Raw genomic sequence first — 25,430 nt, forward strand, 5'->3', positions numbered from 1 at the left:
GGTCGCAGGTTCAAACCCCACCACCGCCGCGAAAAAATTTTTTATTCTCTATTGTCTTCTGGCACTTTTCTACTCACTTCATATCTTGTTGTTACCAACATAAGTGCCTGCTCCACTCACTTTTCTGAATTAAAAATTCACCCCATACACCGGAGCATACTCAATGTCTCAATCGTTTCTATGTTATATGTTTGTGATGAGAATATTGGCTATTAAGCTTAACTGCTGGTCAAAATTACTTCGCGATGGTGGTGAACGAATCGGCGGTCTCAAGAAGTGGGTGAGAGAGGGATCTAGAAATGACTTTGAGTTTGAAACGAATATTTTTGTGTTCGTGGATAGCTCACACGGTAGAGCCACGCTCTCGCCTGCCAGGCGGAGTTGTCGTACCAATAAGGTCGCAGGTTCAAACCCCACCACCGCCGCGAAAAAATTTTTTATTCTCTATTGTCTTCTGGCACTTTTCTACTCACTTCATATCTTGTTGTTACCAACATAAGTGCCTGCTCCACTCACTTTTCTGAATTAAAAATTCACCCCATACACCGGAGCATACTCAATGTCTCAATCGTTTCTATGTTATATGTTTGTGATGAGAATATTGGCTATTAAGCTTAACTGCTGGTCAAAATTACTTCGCGATGGTGGTGAACGAATCGGCGGTCTCAAGAAGTGGGTGAGAGAGGGATCTAGAAATGACTTTGAGTTTGAAACGAATATTTTTGTGTTCGTGGATAGCTCACACGGTAGAGCCACGCTCTCGCCTGCCAGGCGGAGTTGTCGTACCAATAAGGTCGCAGGTTCAAACCCCACCACCGCCGCGAAAAAATTTTTTATTCTCTATTGTCTTCTGGCACTTTTCTACTCACTTCATATCTTGTTGTTACCAAGATAGATTGCTACAAGCACATTTCGATTGCCTCACATTGTAAACAAACTGGTTGATCGTTTCTTCACTGATTGAGTACCTGATTATAAGGAACAATGGTAAGTAGCCTAATTAATTCCCGTGCAAATCAGGACGTTTTCTGCCATTGTTTTGCTCAAGCCCAAGCGAGCTTGATGTTTTGTGGCGATTTACCTTCATTTCGATTCTTTGAATTTTTCCGCTACGCCTGCCGAAGTTTCTTCTTGATAATTCACTTCTACTTAATAATTCAGTGTATTGGCCTGAAGTCATATTTATTTAAGTTTTTTTTTTTTCTGTCATTTACTGATTGAAAATCAAGTTTGCTCATTGCTACATTATTCTAATGTTCTCACAATGGCTGAGCTGTTCGTGGATCACAATTCAATTCAGACTTGTCGAGCATCGATAAAGATGTGAGGAATAGATTCAATTGGTCATGGCTAGAAGTTAAAGATGATAATGGTGATTATTTTTCTGACTATGTCAAAAAAATTCCAGAGGCAGGAATATGACTTTGATGAAGTCATCTTTACCTATATGAATGACATGCTTATTTAGCATTCCTTCTACTACATCAAATTATGGCAGTCATACTTGCAGTAAGAAATAACACCCACCATTTTAATGTATTGTATTTATCACTCTGCTCTCCAATGATGCCCTTATTTTAAAAAAAATAATTGAATCTTCAGTTTGTCGAGTTTCAGTCAATTTTTATAGAGCTCATTTACAGGTCTACATCACAACTTGATTCAGAAATGCATTATAATTTGTCTGACAAAGCTTGTTCTGATAAAAAAAAAGTGTTTCCGAAGTTCATGATAATAATTTATAATATTTATGTTATGAACTACATTATCTTTTTTTTTTTTTCCAAATGAATAGAGTGTAGGTAGGCTTCTAAATCTTTTATTATTGGCATAAGATGTTCAAATCTGTGTGTAAAACTTTTGTCTAGTGTCAAATCACCCAATAATTTATTATCAGGAGATTAAAAGAAACAAAGTACTCTCCTCAAATTTATTCAGTGCATTATTCACACAAAAATAATAAAAAATGAAGAGAAAATAAGTCCACTTTTTTGTCCATATTTGTTAACAAATGCAAAAGTTCCCCCTCATTGCTTAATTTAAACGCATCGCTTATGAATGGAAGTGGCGTTAGGTCTCTGTCCATTGTTAGGTAATGGAAACTAACCTCTTTGTAGTTTTGCCATTTTTGAAAAATAAATCAGCATCAAACAGTTTATTGGGAGATAATTTTATAATTTGAGCCACATTAAATCCATTCATGTGTATCAATTCAAGGAAAAATCTGATTTGTTCATTCACCAGCCATGCCATGTTGTATATACAGATTATCGACCCATTCCTTTACAACACTACATTTTTCCAGCTGGAGGTGATGGACTGCACCTTGTTGTGGATGAAAATGTGAGTTCTCTTTTGCTTATTTCGAAAGGGGCTTTGCATTGCTATTATCTTGCAGGAGGAGGAATACATTTCAGTTCCTTGGCAATTGGGTTTCACATCGGTCTAACCCCACTTTTTCTTATATCCTCATAGATTTTTTTTATTCTCTATTTTGACTTGTTTTTAAATGAGACACTCTTGTTTTGAACTGAACATGTGTGAGGTCTTTGTACTAGGGAGACAGTCAAATGGAATTTTATTTTTGTGGAGAATGATTTTTTTTTTCTTGAAAATCATATCTGAAAGGATGTGTATTTTTTACAGGGTTGACAATTTTCTGTATATTTAATGAATTTAGTTAGCTAATAAACCTCTGGGTGAATGGGAGTCAAAAGCCCAACCTTACTGAAAATGAAGCGATTAGAAAAGGAACATCCATCCAGTAAACACCAGGATACAAGTATACAAGTTAAGATCACTATTGACCTATTGCTATCCTTAACTATAATGTCATGTATTTAAAAGTAAATATGTAATGTCTTTTTATTGGAATATAGTGTTCAGTCGATGTGTTTATGTAAAAGTTCAGTAATTTCCCCCCCCCCCCCCCCCCCCCCCCCCCCCCCCCTGAATCTGCAACCCTGTTTTTTAACAAATATTGTGATTAATAATTGGGTTGGCTTTTGTAATCTATAGACCTGTAAATTCTCAGTCAATTCATCAAATTCAAATATTTTACAAAAGGATAGAAAGAATTCATTAATCGTAGTTGAATGACTGTAAAGTAATTAGGAATGTTCCACAGCGCTACGCATACCTCATGGGCCATTTATATTAATGAGCCATTTATATTAACGATGGATAATATATTGCCAAGGCTAAGCGACGCTTTTTAGAATTGCCGTGTCTGAACAGATCCCAGTGTATTTTCATACAGCCTTCATGAAATTATCTTTTTCACTTTCCAAACCTGTCGTGATCCCAATGGTAGCCAATTTTAACTGAGCTGCCGAGTGTAAAATTTCACTGTTTCGTCTAAGCCAAAATTGACCACATTTACCTGTTGGAAAGTAAAAAATATGAAAAAGTAAAATGCGTACGCTGGAAGTGCGTTATGTAGACACCTTCAAATCGAAAGTTATATGATTGCTACAAGCACATCTCGATTGCCTCACGTTGTTAAACTGGTTGACCTTTTCTTCACTGATTGGGTACCTAATTATAAGAAACAATAGTAAGTAGCCTAATTAATTCCCACGCAAATTACAGGCCTGTAAATCTTCTGTCTATTGTCGGATTTCCGACAGTACGATTTTGCTCTATAAGTGCTAAAAAGAAAAAAGAAAAAGATAAAAGTAGAAATAAAATTCGTAACATCAAAGAACAGAACCAATAAAAAAGAAAATAATAGACTTTTATTTCTTTCCTCGAAAAAATTAGATTTTATTCCGTTTCAAATGCCAACTTAAAAAAAAATTTTTTAAAAAAATAAATAATTTTTATTTGTCGCATCAAAGACAAAACAAAACAAAAGCTATAATATTATCATGCCACCTACACGCTCCACTAGACGTGGATATATTCACTGCCTGGCTACTGTGCCACAGCCAGCGAGAGAGAGGTCGCGAAGTTCGCGTGAGTCGTCTTCACACACACACACACACACACACATACACACCTAGTCAGTAAATAACACACACACAGAAGTGTGTTGAACCGGACCGGAAGGTTTCTCTCTATTTTGCTACCGACACACATGCATATCTCCGGTTCTCATATAGTTTTCCCTGGTTCTCATATAGTTTTCCCTATATTTTATTGGTTCCGTCCCGATGTGAGACGGGAAAAAAAATAATGCGAAGTAATTATTTTTATTCGAAATATTCTTTTTCTTCGAAAGCTCTCACGCGTTAGTTTATCTGGGGACCGCACCACCTCTTCTTCTTCTTCTTCTTCTTCTTCTTCTTCTTCTTCTTCTTCTTCTTCTTCTTCTTCTTCTTCTTCTTCTTCTTCTTCTTCTTCTTCTACTTCTACTTCTACTTCTACTTCTACTTCTTCTTTTTCTATAAGAATTAATCCAAATAAACAAAAGAATCAACGTAAACATTTAACACAAACAGGAGCGAAGATACACATTCTTCAAAAGGGTAGGAATTGTTCTCTTCCTTTCATTTTACAGCTAACTCAGACCTGGGCCCTCAAATAATTGGGATTTTTTTTTTGGTACCATAAAATAAGGACCTCGTTATAAATAAGTAGGGGAAAGTGACATGATTTGACTAGTCAATTGACGTGTCATGTCTGTGTTGTCTCCATATTTTTGTCCTGTTGTGTCTATTTTCGCGTGTTCAAAAAGTTCTGACAATTATTTCACCAACCATTTACAGACCTGAAATTAGTTTTCTGCCATTGTTTTGCTCAAGCGAGCTTGCTGTTTACGATTCATTTCGATTCTTTGGATTTTTCCGCTACGAAGAGTTCCAGTTTCAGTCAATTTTTATAGAGCTCATTTACAGGCCTAAATCTACTGTTTTAGTGTGCTTTTAATGAGACATGTCATATAAATGAACATCAGCTTTACCCGTCATTTATTTACTTGCACTGAAATGACCTTTGAGTGTTGGAAGCACTGTAAAACCACTAAAAACAAGGTACCTAGGTACTGATACTCTGTTGTCATGGCAGCGATTAGGGGCTTGCCTCTTTTTCCAGGTAACTATGTCTCTGTCAATAATAAAAGACCGGGTTGAGTTCCATATGAAATGTCATGTAATTCCGCACAGAACAGAAATTTGTGTATGAAAATGGTAGAGTTGATGTTCTATGTAGTTTCTGAAATTTCGTTAGGTAGTATAGATTAGAAGAGTTAAAAACAGTCAATTATGAGGTTTGACGATGAAAAGTATTTATAGTTATTAGATTGAAGAATACATACAAAAAATCAGCCTGCTAGGCGTGTTACAAGTTCCTGTGGTGACTTTTTTCCCCAGGGTGAGTTCCATGAGGATAACTTTAATACGGCCATGACTGTTTTGCGCGATGCAGGAGATGCTGCAAAGGGGGACCAAAAAGGAAAAAAGCGGGGAAGTAAAGGTAAGAGCCCTGTCATTTTCTACCCTCTGAAAATTTGATAGAATGGAACTTTCATGTTCTGTAACCTTAAAATGATTTTTTTATAAGTCAAGTTCTAATAATAATTTTTTTTTCGGTTATAAAATTTCACCATTAAACATCCAATGCACCACACTTTATTCAATAGTCATGAAAAATAATCTTGGTTTCTTTCATCTGCAGCTAACGAGTCAGACTGTTTCAAAATTGTTAAGCTTATAATGGAAAGAAATTTTGCACCTGTGATTGTGTTCAGCTTTGGCCGGAAAGAGTGTGAAATGTATGGGATGCAGATGTCCAAACTTGATCTCAACAGTGGTAAGCCATATATCTATAGATACTAATAATTATTTTTCCGTCAAGGATTGAAATCAGGCAATGTGCCAAATAAAAAAAAAGGGGGGGAGAAAGAGATTTTTTAAATACCCCGTACGTAGTAGGATGAATGAACACACTGCGAGGCTTTTACAATTGTCGGAAGTTCCCTATAAATTCTGTCAAACCCCGTCATGGAAAATTTTTAATTCTTTTTTTAACCCAGTTGGCTATTAATGCTGTATGTGTAGGCAAATTACGCATAACACCCACCAGCCTGATATAATATACCAACACACAAAACTGTGTAATCTTGAACGCTTATTGTCTGGTTGATAGAATTGAGTGAGAACTACTTACATAAATGCACAATCACATTGAAAGAGGAAGTTTTCTTTAAGTCATAGAACACCCCCCTTACAGTTCCAATTTAGCTCCAAGTGACTTTTTCTTTTTCTTAATAAGAGACACCTGAAGGGGGCAAATTTTGGCAGTGATGGCGAGGTGCAGGCTTAGGTGACTCAATTCTGTCAAAGTTTGCCAATTGAATTCCTCTTGGACTATGGTGACTATGTTGAAGTTTAAAGTGATAAACGGAAAAGACATTATTATTATCATTATTATAAATGATAAGTATAAAATTTGAAATGAAATATTACTGTAAAAATTCTCCGCATTTCTTGGATAGCAAAGGAAACTAACCAAAGTGTGAAAGAGTCCCATGCATTAAGGAGCCATATCTCATCAAGATGATTCAGAAACTAAAACTTGCTTTTTTTGGACATATCAAGAGACATGACACCCTTGAAAATATTTTTCTAGAGGGTATTGTGGTGAGTATAGATAGTATGCAGATGACGTCACTCAGGCCTTTGTTATTGTTTTTGCCATCCGCGTTTGTGAGTTGTTCTCACTAAACTGTATTAACCGGACTATAAAAGTTCATGGTTACACAGAGTTTGTGTGTTGATCCGTTATACTTCCGGATGGCAATGTTGTGAACTCCTTGGCCAAGCGCATTCTATCTTTAAGATGGAGAGGGAGACCAGGAAGAAGACGAATCACATGACATCAGCAGTGATGCCAATACTCCTGTTTCACCGGAAAAAACTCCGGTCTGGAGCAAAAAATTCCGGGCTCCGGGCAACTTCCGTCAAATTCCGGTGAGGTCAATTTGTTCCAAGGATACCTCCCCCCCCCCCCTCCAACCACAACATCATCATCACCGCCACTAGTATTACAACCATCATCACTACCACTACTACTGCAATCACCACCACGTCATCATCAATACCACTACTACTGCAACCACCACCACATAATCATCACTACCATTACTACTACAACCACCACCACCACCACCACATCATCATCACTACCACTACCACAACTACCATCACTATTACAACCACCACCACATCATCATCACTACCACTACTACTACAACCACCACCACATCATCATCACTACTACTACTGCTACAACCACCACAACCAAATCGTCATCACTACCACTACTACTGCAACAACTACTACCACATCATCAATACCACTACTACAACAACCACCAGCATCACATCATCACTACCACTACTACTACAATCGCCACTACCACATCATCATCACGACCTCTAGTACTACAACCACAACCACCACCACATCATCATTACTATCCACTACTACTACAACCACCACCAACACCATTACATCGTCATTACCACTACTACTACAACCACCACCACCACATCATCATTACCACTATTACTACAACCACCACCACCACATCATCACTACCACTACTACTACAATCACCACCACCACATCATCATTACCACTACTACTACTACAACCACCATCACCACATCATCACTACCACTACTACTACAAGCACCACCACCACTTCATCTTCATCACTACCACCACCACTGCTACTACAACCACCACCATCCTGGAGTCGAGATGTACATAACAAATTCAAACAAATTAAAAGTGACCTCGGCCCCAGACCCAACTCGGGGCTAAAAAGAAGAGACGAGGTAAAAATAACTCGACTCCGGATCGGACATACTGCCCTCACTCACCGTTTCCTTCTGGAGAGGGATGAAAAACCCCTCTGCAGAACATGTAACTGTGACCTGACAGTTCAACACATTTTAATTTAATGTACAGAATTAGAACAGATAAGGTCACAACATTATGATAACAGAGACTTGAAGTCTCTGTTCCAGTCGGTCGATCCGCTTACAATTTTAAAGTATCTGCAGGAATGTGAACTCCTGCAGAAATTGTAAATAGATATTTTTACTCAACAAACATGTAACTATTATGATTTTATAAAGATTTTATTACAACAGTACACGTTTTGATCAGCTATGGCCCCTCAGGGCCGATAAAAGATTGATAAAAGACAGAAACGGGCGCTTAAATGACCTAAATAGTGTCGAAAGCGCCGTTAAACACCTAAAAACAAACAAAAAACAAACAAAACCACCACCACCACATCATCATCACTACCACTACTACTACAACCACCATCACCACTACATCATCATCACTACCACTACTACTACAACCACATCATCATCACTACAACTACTACTATACTACTATACTACTACTAACTACTACTACTACTACTATACTACTACTACTACTACTACTACTACTATACTACTACTACTACTACTATATACTACTTACTACTACTACTACTACTACTACTACTACTACTACTACTACTACAACAACAAGAACAACAACACAACAACAACAACAACACACAACTACATCTATCATCATCCACTCTACTCAACCACCATACATCATCACTATCATACATAAACCACCCATTCATCTACACACTATACTACAAAACCCTTAAAATATCACCACTACCATTTGTACTACAACCACCATCACCACCACATCAACGATTATCTATTTAAAACTATACATTATGTAAACACAATATCAAATACCATTCGAATTCCTTTTTCTTGTGTGCGGAAATTCCTCTTTCGGCGTTGAAATTCCTACGAGTGGTGTCTGAAACTCCTGTGAGCCAAATTTAAAGTTGGCGTCTCTGCATCAGCGAATGGATGAATAACCCAGTGACTGAATGTGGAAGGATTCGCACGACAGAGGCTTGTTTCGGTTGGCAGTTGTGGAGGCCACATCAAAGAGGGATGATTATAAATTTTTAAAATATATTCATAACTTGCATTTGATTAAATTTGCTCTTTTTGAAATTAATTTGTTTACAGAGGAAGAGAAGCGACTAGTTGAAGAAGTTTTTAATAACGCAGTAGATGCCTTATCTGATGAGGATAAAAGGTTGCCACAGGTAGAACATGTCCTCCCATTGTTGAAGAAAGGCATTGGAATTCATCACTCTGGTTTATTACCTCTGCTTAAAGAAACCATTGAGATATTGTTCTCTGAAGGTCTCATAAAGGTAATTTATTTTTTTAAAGTGTGGTGCTTTATCTTTTGTATTATCAAATCATATCTTAATTCTGAAAACCAAAACAACACGCGGGTGGTTGGATGGGAGCATCACCCTTGAATCATATACCTATGATGTTCGCATGGGTGTACGATCCGATAGTGATGTCGTTTCTTCTTCTCTTTACTAGCCTATCCTGCTTCTTTGGTTTGTGATTGTATTTTTGACAGGGGATATTTTTTTTTCTGTAAATCTTCTGCCTGTTTGTTCTTGGTTATTTATAATTTAGCTTATGATATCTTTAGGTTATGATTTTGATTTACATTTGTACTATTTTTGTTAGATTGCTTGTTTTTTTGTTTCAGCGGTCTCTCATATAACCTCAATTGTGTTGGAAGAGACCTAAAGCAACAAACAAACAAAAAAAAAAATTAAAAAAAACAACACAGTCAAATGATGAAGCATTGATGGGAGAATTCATTTTAAAATGGAATCTTGAATCTTTCCTTTTTTATTGTTGTAACATGAGAATGATATATTAAGACAAAAGAAAACATTTTCAAGAGAAAAAGTATAGTAATTCTGTCTTTTAGTGTACTGGTATTGAATTTTTAAAAATATTGAGTGGAGAATGTCCCAAGATGCCTAATATATATGGGCGTTAATATGTATTACAATATTTAACCCTCTCCCTCAAAAACAGTGACTCTTTCAAAGACAGTCACTTTCAGAGTTCCCAAAAGGTGGGAAAATTGGAAAAAGGTCAGGGATTTGAAAATTTTCTTTCCAGGGTTGGGAATTAATTATTTTTGGGTATACGGATCACCATTACCAATATTAATACAACAACCACCACCAGATAATCTGCATTACCTTCCCTACAATAACCATCACTAGCATGTCAAAATGATCACCAACACCACTATTACTACAACAACCACCACCCCATCATCAATACCACCACTGCTACAATCATCACCATCCCTACCACCACCAATACTACAACCACCACTCCATCATCATCACTACTACCACTACTACATCCGTCATCACATCATCATACTACAACCACCATCATATCATCATCACTACCACCAGAACATCATCGCTACTTTAAACCTCTGGGTGGGGTCTTTCAACCTTCAATGGTGGGCAGGAGGTCACTTGCTGTGTCTTCTTTCTGTTTTATATCTGTCTTTATCTTGGAATGGGATTACTTAGTTTTTTTCTCCTGACCTTGGTTGGGAGGGAAACAGTTGAATGTATAGTTTGTAGTTTTGGGGAGATGTTTTTTTTTCCTTGTAAATCATCTCCCTGCTATGTACCAATATATTTTTTGTTTTGAATATAATATAATGGTTTGTAAACGTGTATTCCTATTAGTGGGATTCTGTGCTGGAGTTTGGATAACACTTTTAGGTGATCTCAAACTAAGAACGCTGATGGTGTGCTCTTGGAATCTAATCTACGTCTGTTTCCTATCTGATTCATTCGCCTTTGTCTTACTTTTTCTCATATGCTTTTCCTTAATAGGCGCTGAAATGACCTAGATGTGTCGCTAGTACTGTAAAACCCTTTAAAAACAAAAGAAACATACTTTTAACCCATTGCTGCCCGGGCATAATCTGAAAAAATGTCTCTCACAGACCATGCGAGGGGAGATAACTCTTCCAAATGTCATAGTACACTTCATTAAAAAATTAATTGCAAGAATGTGAGGCATGCTAGAAACAAAATAAAAGCTGTTTTGGAAAGAAGAATGAATTGCCTTTAATTTGATGTATTGTTTTGGACGATTGATTCATATTTTGATTTGAAAAAAAAATGTTAAAGTTGAAAAATATATAATAATATTAAAACACATGAAACCCATTGTCAATGTCATCAAAATGCGCATCCAACTCAACCTCAATGTCTGATTCAGTGTCTGAATGAGTACTATCATCATCACTATCCATTAAAAAACGTTGATCACGCCCGAGAGTTGAGGAATTCAAACGCCATTCCAGCAAAAAAAAAAAAAAAAGGACGTTACCACAACCGATTTGGTCGACAAACTTAAAAAAACACAGCAGAAAAACGAATTGAGATAAAAACGATCGGGAAATTTCTAGTTTCACTTTCACTCTTTCTCTACTTTCGTTTACTAAATAAAAAGAAGTGGTTCTACACACATTTTTAGTTTACGGGTTCAAAGATGCTGGGTACCTGGCAGGCGATATCGGGCGATTTGGACTGTTTGAGATGTTTTTTGAGCGGGCGATTACGGGCGATTTGGGCGGCAATGGGTTAACCTGAATATATAACTACTTCTCAGCGAGATGGAGGGGGGGGGGTGGCTGCATTCCCCAAATGGGCTCGACTATGGTACCTGGCATTATATTGTCGTTTTTCAAGGGGGCTGTGAGAGTCGAAAAACATTTTTCAGAGGTCATCATCATTGCCTTTTTCACCCTGGGTCAGGGTATGGGCCACAGACAAACAGTTTCTATCCTTAGCTACATTTTTTTCCTCGTTCCATGTCTTATCACTTCTCTGTATATCAGCTTCTTTAATAATTCGAAGCTGCTTGTTTGGCGAAGACGTCATCGGGTCAGCAGAGTCCTTTCGGTTTTGTCTGTTGTCATTCATAAATTCTGTCATTGCAGAACGCCCAAGCTAAAAAGAGGATTTGATCTGTTCGTCTGCGATTCTGTAACGGTTTGTTTTACGGAAGGGGTGTTAACCCTTCGACAACAACTCCCAACATGGAGGACCTGACTCAAAAAAAGGGGAGTCACACACCATTAATTGCCTTTTGCTTGTCGTTAGGCTATTCTTGCACCCTCTCAGTTGAGGGACCCCGGACACCACACAGGGGATTTTCAGAGGTAGTGGGGACAATTTACCATTTACAGGAGTATTGGGTTTCTTTGTGACGCCCATAAATAGATTGCTCCATCATTTATTATAGTCAACTCACACTTTTTTAATAGGGATTTTCCTCTTTAAATTTTGCAATAAATTTTTGAGGGTAATAACAATGTCATCCTCTTAAATTATTTTCCTGTTTTACTGGCATTTTGGGTTGGTAGCTCTGATATTAAATATCAATTTATATTTTGTTTGTCTCTTCCAGGCTTTGTTTGCCACTGAAACGTTTGCAATGGGTCTGAACATGCCTGCAAGGACAGTTTTGTTTACAGGTTGTCGAAAGTTTGACGGAAAAGATTTTAGAAATGTGAGTGTTTTGGGGTTGGGTTTTTTTTAACATTCGGTTTACTTGATTTTGATCATGCTTAATTGGCGTGATATATCTGTGGTGATCTGACAAAAAAAAATCAAATCAAATATTAATATATATTTAAACAGACACCATTTCACAACAAAATGCAGTTTGAATTTTGTAATTATCTTAATTAGGGTTATTTACAATTGAAGGCCTGGGGTTCAAAAATTAAACAGAGAAAATCACTTTTAAAAACAGGACATAGATGTAATATCTTGAGGTTTGGTTCCGAAAGAAACAAAATTAAATTATCTATAAATAATCTTCAAATTGTAAAATCCTTTGTGAGATGGAATGATAACAAAAACAATAAATTAAAAAATGAAAATCATGCAGACGATTTTTTACCTTTATCTGAAAACTAGCTTGTGCGACATCCAACTGGTTTTGCCAAATTAGCACACATATTTTAGCCAAGTAATTTTGATTCTTTTTATATTTTTTATTTTAATGGAAATTCTATTTTATGAAAGATAAGATTTAGGATATTGATCAAATACCAACTTTCCAAAAAGTTAATGAGAGTCAGTTGTTGAGAATTGCTTTAGAATTGCTGTTCAATTTGACTGCAAATGCTTTGCTGTAACTCACCTCTATTTAATTGGTGTGATTAGAGTATGAATTTGTGAAGTATCTATTCTGTAACCATTACATTCAATTGGAAAGGCTTACTACCTCTCCACTAGGATTTGTGATAATTGTTAACAAGGTTATAAGCATGACATATATATTTGATATCACATTTGTTTTGTTTGTTTTTTTAATGAAAGTTTATACTCTTATGTAGGTAACATCTGGAGAATATATTCAGATGTCTGGCCGCGCTGGTCGAAGAGGTTTGGATGAAAGGGGTATTGTCATTATGATGGTGGATGAGAAAATAACACCAGAGAATGGTAAAACAATCTTAAAGGTGAGATGTTTTATAATTGGTCAAAATAGTGAATGATTTTTTAATCTATCAATTTATTTTAGAAATATTGTTAATGTTACTTTGCCAGTTTTTCCATTTACCTAAGATGCCAAAATTCAGATTTAACTTGGAAAAAAGATTTCAGACTGAATCTAAAAATACTATCACTATTGTAGCTACGAAAGAATGTTATGGAGAACCGACAATCCTATTTAATGTCTTGTCTACCCTGCAACAGCCACAATAGTCATGTGTGCTCACTGCGATCAAAGAGAAACTTTAACTTGTTAAAGTTATCTTATTATACTGTTTACATATGATCCTAAGATTGGTTATCGACAAAAGCATGAATAAGATAATAGTACAAAGCAAGCGTTTTTACCATTCTAGTATATTCAATTGAACTATTAATTTCAACCAAATGTATTTTTAAAATTATTTAAGACACAAGATAATATTATTCCATGAAAAGTTACTTTTGGTCAGAAGTGGAGATTATCTGCTGTTATTTCTGATCTTGTAAAAAAATAATAATGAAGAGTAACTTTTGCTTTCTGTGTTTTTTTCTGTGTATTTTATTACAATGTGCGTTTCATGATGTATGTGAATTATAAGAACTACTACCAGTTGGCTGTCTGGTCAACAGGAGATTTTGTATGCAGAAATTCCTGTTGTCATTCTTCAGAGTCATGTCTGAAATTCATATGAGTCAAATTTTAAACTGACTTTCTGGTCGACCTGAGACAATGGGAGATGGGATTAGTTGGTAGTGAACTTGGGAATAAGGGAGGTGTGGTATAAATGGAGAGAATGTAGGTTTAGAGATGGTTGAGCTTTCGTCATCTCTATTCTTCTCAGTTCCTCAAGGGCTGCCAACAGACGAATTCTTTGAAAAGAAGGTTGAAAAAATTATAAAGAGAAAGAGGGAGAGAGAGGATAAATTTGCAGTTATAGGTGTTGAAAGTAAAGAAAACCAAACGCAGGAATAAGATTTCAAATCTTGAATTTAAAAAAAATAGCTGACAAAATGGCAACAAAGGCAGAGTATTTGAATACTATTCAATTTATTGTTCAATCAAATGCACTATATTTTCAGCTTAGTTGAAGAAAAGTAAACTTAAGGCCCTTACATAGATGTGGAAGCAGGAGTTAAGGTGTTGAGTTGTTCCCACTAGTGGAGAAACCCTTTTTTAAATGTCATCATTCGTTGTTTTAATCCTTGAATTAAAAAGGTTTGACGTAATGTGATATGCAAATTAGGTCACATGACCTTGGCGGCCATCTTGGATATCTAATTATATTTATTTTTCATGCATTTCTGTGTTTATGGGCCTGTATCTCCACCATATATGAATAAAAATGTTTGTTTATTGTTGCATGTTATTGAGTAATGATTGAACAAAAAGTACAGAAAATATCATATTGATATCTCTTCATTTACTGTGGTTTTTTTTCTTCTTTGTGTGGGGGATGGGAGGGAGAAAAAATAAGTAACATATTTCCTCTCCCAAAACATCGGGGCGAAAAAGCTGAAAATACTTCACAGGCATAACCTTTTCTTCATTAAACCCAAGGGGGAGGGGGGGTCTAAAAATGCCAATTTTTTGTTGACATAATATGTGAACGCTCCCCAACATCCCTTGCTCCAGAATTGTTTTCAACCTCAATGAGCCATTCAGCTGGATTATGAGTCTCTTCATGTGTCAATACATTCCATATCCATTGGTTACCATCATCTCGAGCATTTGTGCCATGGCCCCTTCTGTTTACATTCTGTAAATTGTCCCCACGACCCCCTGGAACATCACTAAAATCACTGTCTGACCCTCCCTCGTCACTCCTCGAACTAGATTCAATGTCCGTAATCTCCAATTCTGATAAAGATTTAATCTCCTGAGTCACTATCATGTCTATACACATCAATCTCTTCATCTGATTCCCTAGTGGAATACAAACAAAGCCTTGGCAACGGAAAATTACGAAAAAAACAATGTAAAAATCGAATTTAAATCATGAATGCACGAGAAAATGCTGTCAATAGCCGTCAGTAAGATGTATGGCAGTTCAGCAGTATAATTACTGCTCGTAGACTTAATTATTCGCCTCGATAATAGCGGTCATTGACTCATCGCCGTAGAGCGACTGTGGCAACTCAGCGACCATTTTTTTTGGTCGCCGTACAGCGACCATGGCAACTAAAGAGTTAATTAATCCATATTTTCAAAAAGTTCAGACAAGTTTTTCACCAATCATTTACAGGCCTGCGTTTAGTATGTTGGCATCCATGTTGTTTCTTTATCGAATGAGTTAGATCTTTCCTTAGGAGTTCCATGTCGATGTTCTTAAAATCACGTGAGGTAATCTGTTTCTTTACAGGGCAATTTGTTGTTAGGTAGATGGAGGAGAATAAAAGATGATGGTCAGACACTTTATATTGTGGACAGGAGATAAAAATTGACCTAAACCTTCATCTGTACTGACATGGTCGATGGTCTGGTCACATGCTGAACTAGTTCTTACTTATTTACTTATCCGAACCAGCGACCACCTGAGCTCTAGCCCTTCAGTCTTGTGCCATGACGTAGAAGTTAGACGTCTTTTGTAGTTGTTCCAGGTGACTATAAAGTGTGTTCCTGATGCTTGGATTTGGTGGGAGGAATGTGCATCTCAGGTCTTCAAGAGGTTGACATTCAAGCAAGAGCTTGGAGAACCGATTTGAAGTTTTGAAGGGTTAGCTGGAGAACAGAAGAGAGGTGTCGCAGTGAGGCTTCTATTGCAACTGCTTCTGCGTCGTAGTTTGAGCAGGAGCTTCCGCAAGAATTGTGGATTTTATTACAGGTTTTATCTGGGTATTCTACTACAAACCCATACCCAGCATTTTTAGTTCCTTTGTGGGCAGATCCATCTGTGTAAACGTGTATCCAGTTGTCTGGGTATTCTTGTATTGTCTTCATTGCTAATGTTTGTATATTTAATTTGTTTTTATTTCTTGTTGTTTCTTCTATGAGGTTAGTCTTTATTTTTGGAAGTTTTAGTTCGGCGTATGGAGGTTTTTGACTGATTAAAATAGATTTTTCTCTGTTTTCTGGGAGTCTGTGTCTTTCATTCAAGTTGTTAGCAATGTGTAGCAGGGATTTTTGTTTTAATCTTGTTCTTGGTTTCCATTTCTCTGCCAGAATTCTGTTTGGATGGTTTTCCTCTTTTCTTTTGTATCTTTCAACCATTTCAAGCACTGCTGATTCTCTGCGAAGTCCAAGTGGTTCCACATTCGTATGTATTTCACATGCTGCTGTGGGTATCGATCTCAGGGCATCGGAGATGAAGCGAAGGGCTTGGTTTTGTACTTTGTCCAAGGTTTTATGTGTGTTTTTACTACCTACATTTTGGAGGGCTAAATTGTAGTCCATGACAGAACGCACATAGCCTAAATAGAGTTGTCGAAGCGAGTTTTTGTCTGCTCCCCAATTAGTACTGGCTAGTCATTTTAGTAACTGGAGTCTCTTTGTGGCTTTGATTTTTACATTCTGAGTTTTGTTTGTTCAGAGATAGTTGTCTGTCTAACTGTATGCCCAAATATGTGGGGTTTTCTTCTTTCGCGAGTCGATGGCCTTGGATGGAGAGTGTTATTTCTTTCTTGGAAACAGGATGGCTCTTAGTAAATATAGAGTAGACTGTTTTATTGCAATTTACTTTAAACTTCCATTTATCACAGAAGGTGTTTAAGCTTTCTAAATCTTCATTTATTCTATTGGAGGCTATTGGTAGGTGCTTCGTAGTATAACATAACTAAATCGTCAGCATATAGGGCCTTTTCTGTCTGTAATACTTCTGGTAGATCATTTATAAAAATAAGAAAGAGAGTACAGCTGAGGCAGGATCCTTGTGGGAGACCTTCCTCTAATACTTCTCTGTTTGACAGTCCGTTATTAATTTTTGTTTGGATTGTTCTGTTACTTAGAAATTGTTTAATCCAGAAGTAGAGATTTCCATCAATTCCGTAGTCCATCATTTTTGATAACAACCCTTTCCTCCATACTTTGTCATAGGCTTGTTGGAGATCAACAAAAACCGCGACTGTATGTTTTCCATCTTGAAAGCCATCAATTATTTTTTGACTTAATCTAAACAATTGATCTTCTGAACTAGTTCACAATCTGGTAATAAGTCATGAAAAGTTTTTGATTCATTTTTGTTTCCATTAAAATCATCATTCTACCACTACTACTACAACCAGCACCACCACATCATCATTACCACTACAACAACCACAACCATTACCACTACTACTACAACCACCACCACCACATCATCACTACCACGACTACTACAACCACCACTACCATACTACTACAATCACCACCAATGCATAATCACTACCACTACTGCCATAACAACCGCCACCACCACATCATCACTACCACTACAACAGCAACCACCACATCATCATCACTACAACAACCACCACTACCATCACATCATCACTACTACCACTGCTACAACCACGACCACCACATCATCATCATACCACTACTACTACAACCACCACCACCGCATCATCAACATTACCAATACTACCACAACCGCTACCCATGTATCATTATGACAACACCACTTCTACAACCATTAGGTTTTGAAGCTTTATTTTATTTGAAATAAAGGGACTTTGGGTGGGATTGTAGTTGGCATTGTATTTACTTATATAGTTCTAATCAGCTATCAATTTAGAATTATAGGATATATAAACACAATGCCAAACCATCCGAATTCCCTTTTCTTATTTGTGGAAATTACTCTTTCGGCATTGAAATTCCTCCGAGTAGTGTCTTAAATTCCTGTGAGCCAAATTTAGAGTTGGCATCTCTGTCCATGTTTATAATCAGTTTCTATTTAAATGAAAATAGAATTCACTTAATTGACACTACTTTAATTCAGTATGAAATATTTATTTATGGGTGGGGTTCCTGACCTCCCATAGTGGGCAGGGAGGTACTTACTGTGTCTTCTACTGAAAACTGAAACTGAAACAGTCAAATGTATTGTTAGCATTTTGGGAGATGATATTTTTTGTCTTGTAAATCATCACTGTATTATTTTTAGTTTTACACACACACACACACACACACACACACACACACATACATATATATATATATATATATATATATATATATATATATATATATATATATATATATATATATATATATATATGCTTTGTAAACATTTGAGTGTGTTCCTCTAAGTGGGGACCCGTGCTTGATTCAGGATGATCTCAAACTAAGTACACTATGGCGTGCTCTTGGAATCTACATCTGTTCCCTATTTGAACCAGCTCCCCTTTGTCTTACCTTTTCTTTGGTGCTTTAATTGTAATTCTATAAGCCCTGTAAAACCCTTAAAATATTTATTATTTGTGTTATAGGGAGCACCAGATCCATTGAATTCAGCCTTCCACTTGACATACAACATGGTGCTGAATTTACTAAGAGTGGAGGAAATCAACCCAGAGTATATGTTGGAGAGATCTTTTTTCCAGTTCCAAAATTATGCTGCAATTCCAGAACTTTTAGAAAGTAGGTTTTATTTTCTCTTCTTTCACTCACTCTCTCTCTCTCTCTCTCTCTCTCTCTCTCTCTCTCTCTCTCTCTCTCTCTCTCTCTCTCTCTCTCTCTCTCTTCTCTCTCTTTCTCTCTCTTTCTCTCTCTCTTTCTCTCTCTCTCTCTCTCTTCCTCTTTCTCTCTCTCTTTCTCTCTCTCTCTCTCTCTCTCTCTCGCTCTCTCTCTCTCTCTCACACACTCTTTTTCTCTCTCTCTCACAGGCGTTTATCACTTTCAGTTTAGTTTGCCAGGTAAATCTAGCCAGTCCTTGACTGATGAGTCATAGCCTTACACTGAGAGAGGGAGACAAATTTATATCCGTTTTGATTGATTTTTTCTGAATTTCAAATTAATGTAGTAATGCAGTTATTAAGTGTAACAAAAACATTTTTATACTACTATACAGTTTAATAACAGAGTTTTCATTGATTATATAATCATAATTATGATGGTGTTAAAAAGCATGAGGGATATCCCATGAAATTGATACATGAATTTAAGTGAATGAAAATTCTAAAGAGAATATTTTAAAATGTTCAACACGTTAGATTTTAAAACGGAAAGAAATGGAAATGATGTTGAATATCTGTAGAAGGTAGACATATAAATTTTATACCAGTAGATTGGGGCATTTTTGAGATATCAGTTCACCTATACGTAAAAGTAAGGAGTTTGAGTAAGGTAAAACTGAAATCCAATCACAGCATTGTCTTAATGCAATTTTTTAAATAAACTAGAAACATAGTCAATGTGATTCACTTATATTTATCCCAGAATCAACGAATGATAAGAATTTCATTAAAAATTATTATATAAGGACATGCATTTGAAGACAATCAAAACCACTAAGAAAATCTTAAAGAGTATAATAGTTTTCATAACCTTATTTTTGAGATATCCATGCCCATTACTCTTTTTTTATTTACTTGACCTGCACAATCTTTCTTTCGTGATCTGCCTCTTTTAATTTGGGTACCATATAGACTGCATATAGCACATCACTGGTGAAAGATTAGGATCATATTCACCTCATAAAGTATTGTTTCTTGTTCAGAGTTTTCTCACAGAATCAAAGGTATCAATATGTGCATCGCGTTTCTTTAGATTATGTATCAGTGAGACACATTTCTCGCAAATTGAAATATTGAAATATGTCAGAATTTCACACTTATATTTATAGTCAACTGTTGATAACGTCTAGAGTCTTTTAATCCTCTCAGCACGGCTCTGTACTCTTTCACAACAAATTCGACATATTTCATTTGTACTGGTATAATGACCGTCTTCAGTGTGTCTCTCCATAACCTGAACAGAGCATAAATAAGTAAATTTAAGAAAGATTTAAAATTTCCGCTTAAATTAAATGAAATCAAATTAAATAAATGTCTCTTATCATCACTATCTAGTTTTATCATTGGGTTTCTAAAATATCATGAAATATTTTCCTCTTTGTTGGTAACAAAAATAATTAATGAGATTCCTTTAAACACCCTCTATTCTTAAATTCCTAAATCTACATAATTAAAATTTATATCATATGAAAGAGAATTTCATCAACTTTTCTCTGATCCCTCACACTTGATGGTATAAAGTGTTGGTTTGATATTTTGAATTTTAAATATTTCTTAAACTTATAATTTTAATATTTATTTCATTAAAAACTTTGCTTATTCAAAAGAGCAAAATACAAACTTACCATTTAATGATGTAAACAAAAATAATTGCGTCTTGTAGAGGAAAAGCTGGCCTTTGTATCCATATATGTTTGAAAATTATGAAAAAGATGCTGCATCCACAACGGGCTGAGAAAATTGAGTACTTTGATGAAATTTCTACTACTCTCTGTCTGAGAGAAATTCAAAGCGATGAGATTTACCTGCAGACAAAATTTATTGCCAATGCACCCCGTCTTGACAGTTGTTATCACTGTGGCTGACGGCGGATTGTTTACATTACTTGACGGTAGCCAGTGAGGGAAAAAGTAACTAAAGTGAAAGTTTGGGTCCTATTTAAACGGCTGTGCTCTCTCTCTCTCTCTCTCTCTCTCTCTCTCTCTCTCTCTCTCTCTCTCTCTCTCTCTCTCTCTCTCTCTCTCTCTCTCTCTCTCTCTCTCCCCCTCTCTCTCTCTCACTCTCTCTCTCTCTCTCTCTCTCTCTCTCTCTCTCTCTCTCTCTCTCTCTCTCTCTCTCTCTCTCTCTCTCTCTCTCTCTCTCTCTCTCTCTCTCTCTCTCTCTCTCTCTCTATCTCTCTCTCATTATCAGATTCCACAATTTTCTTCACTGCAGTAACATTGGACATTCCCATCGTCAATCTAGTCTGCGTGACAGTACCACCATACCGCTCTCTTGGTGTCTTTTGTTGCTTTAGTTATTTGGATCATTTATATGGTCCTTTTTGCTTATTTTTAATTAGAAAGGGGGGGGGGGGGGGGGGGATTTAAATTTCCAGAAGGTTTGGGGATAGAGGTTTTTCAGGTTGTAATTTAGTCACTGGCCAGTTGTTTGTGATTAAATAGAAGATACGTACCTGGTCATAGCATGTGGACAAAAATAGATGCAGAGTTGGTTTTTATTTAAAGAAAAAAACCCAAGTAAAATAAATACTAAGTATACTCTATGAATCTCTGGGGTGGGTTCCTGACCTCCCATAGTGGGCAGGGAGATACTTGCTGTGTCCTCTATACCCCTGTATCTGGTTTTCAATTGCTTTCTGTCGTTGTCTTGGAATGAGATTACTTGGTTTTGTCCTGACAGCTGGGAGGGAAACAGTCGAATGTATAGTATAGTTATAGTTTTGGGAGATGATAGTTTTCCTTGTAAATCATCTCTCTGTTATGTACTGTTATTTTTAACATATGATTTGTAAACATTTGAGTGTATTCCTCTTACTGAGATCTTGAGCTTGCGTTTGAGTGAGACATTTAGGTGATCTCAAGCTAAGTACACTGATAGTGTGCTCTACATAGTGGAATCTACATATACGTTTCCTATTTGAACCAATTCCCTGACTAAGTCTAAACCTTTTTTGGGGGTAAATCTAGAACTTTTTATTATCCCATTTTCTTACTTTTTACTGGCGCTGATATGACCTTAGTGTGTTACAAGCGCTGTAAAACCATTTTTAAAACAACAAAAAAACTATGAATATAATAGAACCCCTGCTTTATGATGTAAGTGGAAATTAACTGACTATTCTATTTTGTTTCTATGAGAATGTCGCATTATTTGGAGGAGATTGGCATGAAAGTTTTAATATAAATCCCTTGTTTTAATTAAGATTTTATTGATTTTATAGGCCTGATTATGTCTAATAGATGTTTGCTTTGTTATAATTGTCATATTGCTTTCTGTTTCATATAGAACTACACAAGAAGGAGGAATCTTACAAAGCATTAAGCATTGAAGATGAAGATTCTGTGTCATCTTACTACAAAATCAGACAACAGCTTGATATGCTTGGCAAGGAGTTGAGGCATTTTATACTGAAACCAACGTACCTTTTACCTTTCTTACAACCTGGCCGGGTTCTGAAGGTTGTTATTACTTCTCAGTTGTTTCATGAATTTAACTACATTACCTATGTAATTACAAATTTTTGGATATTTATTTTCATTCCCTCATAAGTTTATACGTTTGATGTTAAATTGATTATATTGATGAAGACTTTGGTTTATGTAGTAGTGATAAAAAGTGTTTTTATTCATTTCGCCTTGTTTTCAGGTGAAGCACAGTGATATGGATTTTGGTTGGGGTGTTGTCCTGAATTTTCACAAGAAACTTGACCAGTCATCTGTGAGTCCAAAAGCCATTTTAAACATTTTTAGAAAGATTCTGAGCACTTCTATTTGATTACTAATATCTTTAAATGTGGCACATGAAAGGATAAAGGAAGGAACAAGATTTTTTTTTTTTTTGCATGAATATTTTGTTTTCCTCATAGATAAGGACAGGTTAATCCAGAAATTAATAATTTATATCTTTGTTATGAATAGTAATAGTGTGTATCCATGTTTAGAAAGTGATGAGTTTGTAAGTATATAAAAGAATTAAAATAAATATTTTCTCATAACATAGGCTACAGATGAAACTGGAACACTCTATGTAGTAGAAATACTACTCAACCTCACAAAGGATAGCGTAAAAAACAGGAATGCTTCGGAAATTCAACCCTGTCATCCTGGAGAGAAAGGAGAGATGCAGGTATGCTGAAAATATTCTTCCTTCTTTCAACATCAAATGTTAATCTAGTATTTGTATACCAGGTCTTTATTATTTGAATGTCGTTTTCCACATTTTGAATGGGGTTTATATAGAAAGTCTGCCTTGACCAGCTACAAATCTATCTTTTTATGATACGAAGGTTGATCCACAGAATAACGATAATGGCCTTAGGTGGATTTTTTTATACACGCAGATTACCTGGATCACTGCTTTTTTCTTTTATGTAATCACCTTTGTGATCGATGCTTTTCTCCCTTCATGAGACCAGAGAGAAGATGCCCTGCTCGTAGAAATCTCCGTCAAGAGACTGCAGTCAGTCCTGCACAGCCCCCACAAGCTACTCGTCATTGGTGAATTGAGTACCTGCCAGAAAGCAGTTCATTGATCTGAAAAGATAATTAGATGGTGCTAAGGCTGGGCTGTGAGAGAGGAGAGTTAAATACTTTCCATCCGTGTGTCTGGAGCCAGCCATTGGCGACACTAACGGATTGGGAGTTGCACTGTCATGTTGCAAAATTATGCCACTGGTCAGTTGTCCTGGGCTTTACGGCGCAAGGCTTCTCTGAGTTTGTCAAGAGTTTGCAGCATCTCGTGGTATTGATTTGAGGTTGCAAATATTCGTTATATTTGAGCCAAGGTCAAAAGGTGCCATTTTTTTTTTTTCAAAATAAAAGTGACATAATAGTCCATTTATGTTTCTATATATGTAGCAAAAACCCTGAACTTCATGAATCAAAGGCCCTTTACATATTACGGTCTAACACAGCATAATAACGTCAACAATGCCTATAGGTTGCTGGTGTCACCTGTGACCGGTGACACCAAAATGAGACAAAAAGCTCAATAACCAAATGGTTTTTGTTAAGTATCAAACTTTTAGTAAGTTGTAAACAAAAAGACAATGAACAGCAATCATAGTACAATAGTGTTACCACTTACTTAGGCCACCCCTTGGGGCGCCCAACATGAGCCACAAGTCTTCGCCATTCTGTCCTGTCCTCCATAAGCGTACGCAGCTCCCGGGTGTTGTCCATTCCTGTGTCATCTAGCAGACAGTCAATGTAGGTTTTATTCGGCCTGCCTCTGCTTCTGGTTCGCTCAGGTGGTTCCCATAGAACAAGACTGTAATCTCCTGGTTGTGTCTCCAGCAGTGCCCCGCAAGTCTCAGTCTTCTCTTTTGGATCTTCGAGGTCACTGGGGGGAGGTCATTGTAGAGCTCTTCATTTGTTAGGTGCTCTTTCCAGCTTACATTGAGGGCCATCCTCAGCATACGGGTGTAGCAGCCGTCCAGTTGCTTCTCCAGGGCTTTTGTAAGAGTCCATGTCGCTGCTCCATATAGAAGTACTGACTCTACTGTTGCCAGGAACAGTCTCTTCTTTATTTCCCTCTGTAGGTTTGAACTCCAGATTTGCCTGAGTTTGTGACAGGCACTCCAAGCCAATGCTATTCTGACAGAAATATCAGAGGAACTGCTTTTGGTCCAACCTCCTAGGTACTTGAAGTTGTCAACTTCCTTCAGCCATTCTCCATTCTTTGCCTGTATGCTAATTGGCCTTTCTTGGTTGTAGGTTTGGAATACTGTCTCTTAGCATTACAGCATAGTCCTACTCGTTCAGCCTCAGTTTCAAGTCTGTTGAGGACTTCTTGTGCCTGGTCCATCTCCTCGTTCAGTAGAGACAGATCATCTGCGAAATCTAGATCCGTGACAATCATAGCTGCATTGCGCCTACTTCTTTGTCTATGCAGAGTGAAGCCCAGCTCGTTCTCCATGCCAGCGTAGGTCTTTCTCATCACATAGTCCAAGACAATTGCAAAGAGATAGGGGGCTAATGTATCACCTTGAAGCACCCCTGCTTTGATCTCAAACAGCTCAGTTTCACCATCTGGAGAGATAACCTTTGCCCGTGTGTTCTCATACATTCTTTTAATAGCAGAGAGAAGTTTAGGAAGTATACTATATGCTTTTAAGATTTTCATCATGGTAGGGCGATGTATCGAGTCAAAGGCCTTCTTAAAGTCTACATATAGAATGATTGCCTTCTTGTTGTGGCTTTTTACTCCTATTAACCTTCTCAATGCCAGGAGGTGAGCAGTCGTGGATCTTCCTGGTCTGAAGCCGTTTTGACAAGGACGTAGATGAGGGTCTATCTCTGGCTGGACTCTGTTGAGGATCATCTTATTGGCGAGTTTGGCAGCTATAGCGGCAAGGCTGATTCCCCTGTAGTTGGAGGTATCACTTA

At 36.9% G+C, this 25,430-nt stretch overlaps 1 protein-coding gene across 1 annotated transcript in view; it reads left to right on the forward strand.

Annotated features, from left to right (window-relative positions):
• The window catches only part of LOC144979222 (exosome RNA helicase MTR4-like), a 171,522-nt gene that overhangs the window by 61,573 nt on the left and 84,519 nt on the right, over positions 1-25,430 (forward strand). The window contains exons 8-17 of the mRNA XM_078925833.1: positions 2,245-2,343; positions 5,313-5,415; positions 5,617-5,751; positions 9,011-9,201; positions 12,311-12,412; positions 13,248-13,373; positions 18,796-18,946; positions 22,330-22,502; positions 22,690-22,761; positions 23,044-23,169. Coding sequence (XP_078781959.1) covers positions 2,245-2,343; positions 5,313-5,415; positions 5,617-5,751; positions 9,011-9,201; positions 12,311-12,412; positions 13,248-13,373; positions 18,796-18,946; positions 22,330-22,502; positions 22,690-22,761; positions 23,044-23,169 — 1,278 coding nt within the window. The remainder of the gene's footprint in view (positions 1-2,244; positions 2,344-5,312; positions 5,416-5,616; positions 5,752-9,010; positions 9,202-12,310; positions 12,413-13,247; positions 13,374-18,795; positions 18,947-22,329; positions 22,503-22,689; positions 22,762-23,043; positions 23,170-25,430) is intronic.

This window comes from Berghia stephanieae, chromosome 1 (assembly GCF_034508935.2).
Source record: "Berghia stephanieae isolate SIO BIC M18660-M18661 chromosome 1, UCSD_Bste_1.3, whole genome shotgun sequence".
Taxonomy (NCBI): Eukaryota; Metazoa; Mollusca; class Gastropoda; order Nudibranchia; family Aeolidiidae; genus Berghia; species Berghia stephanieae.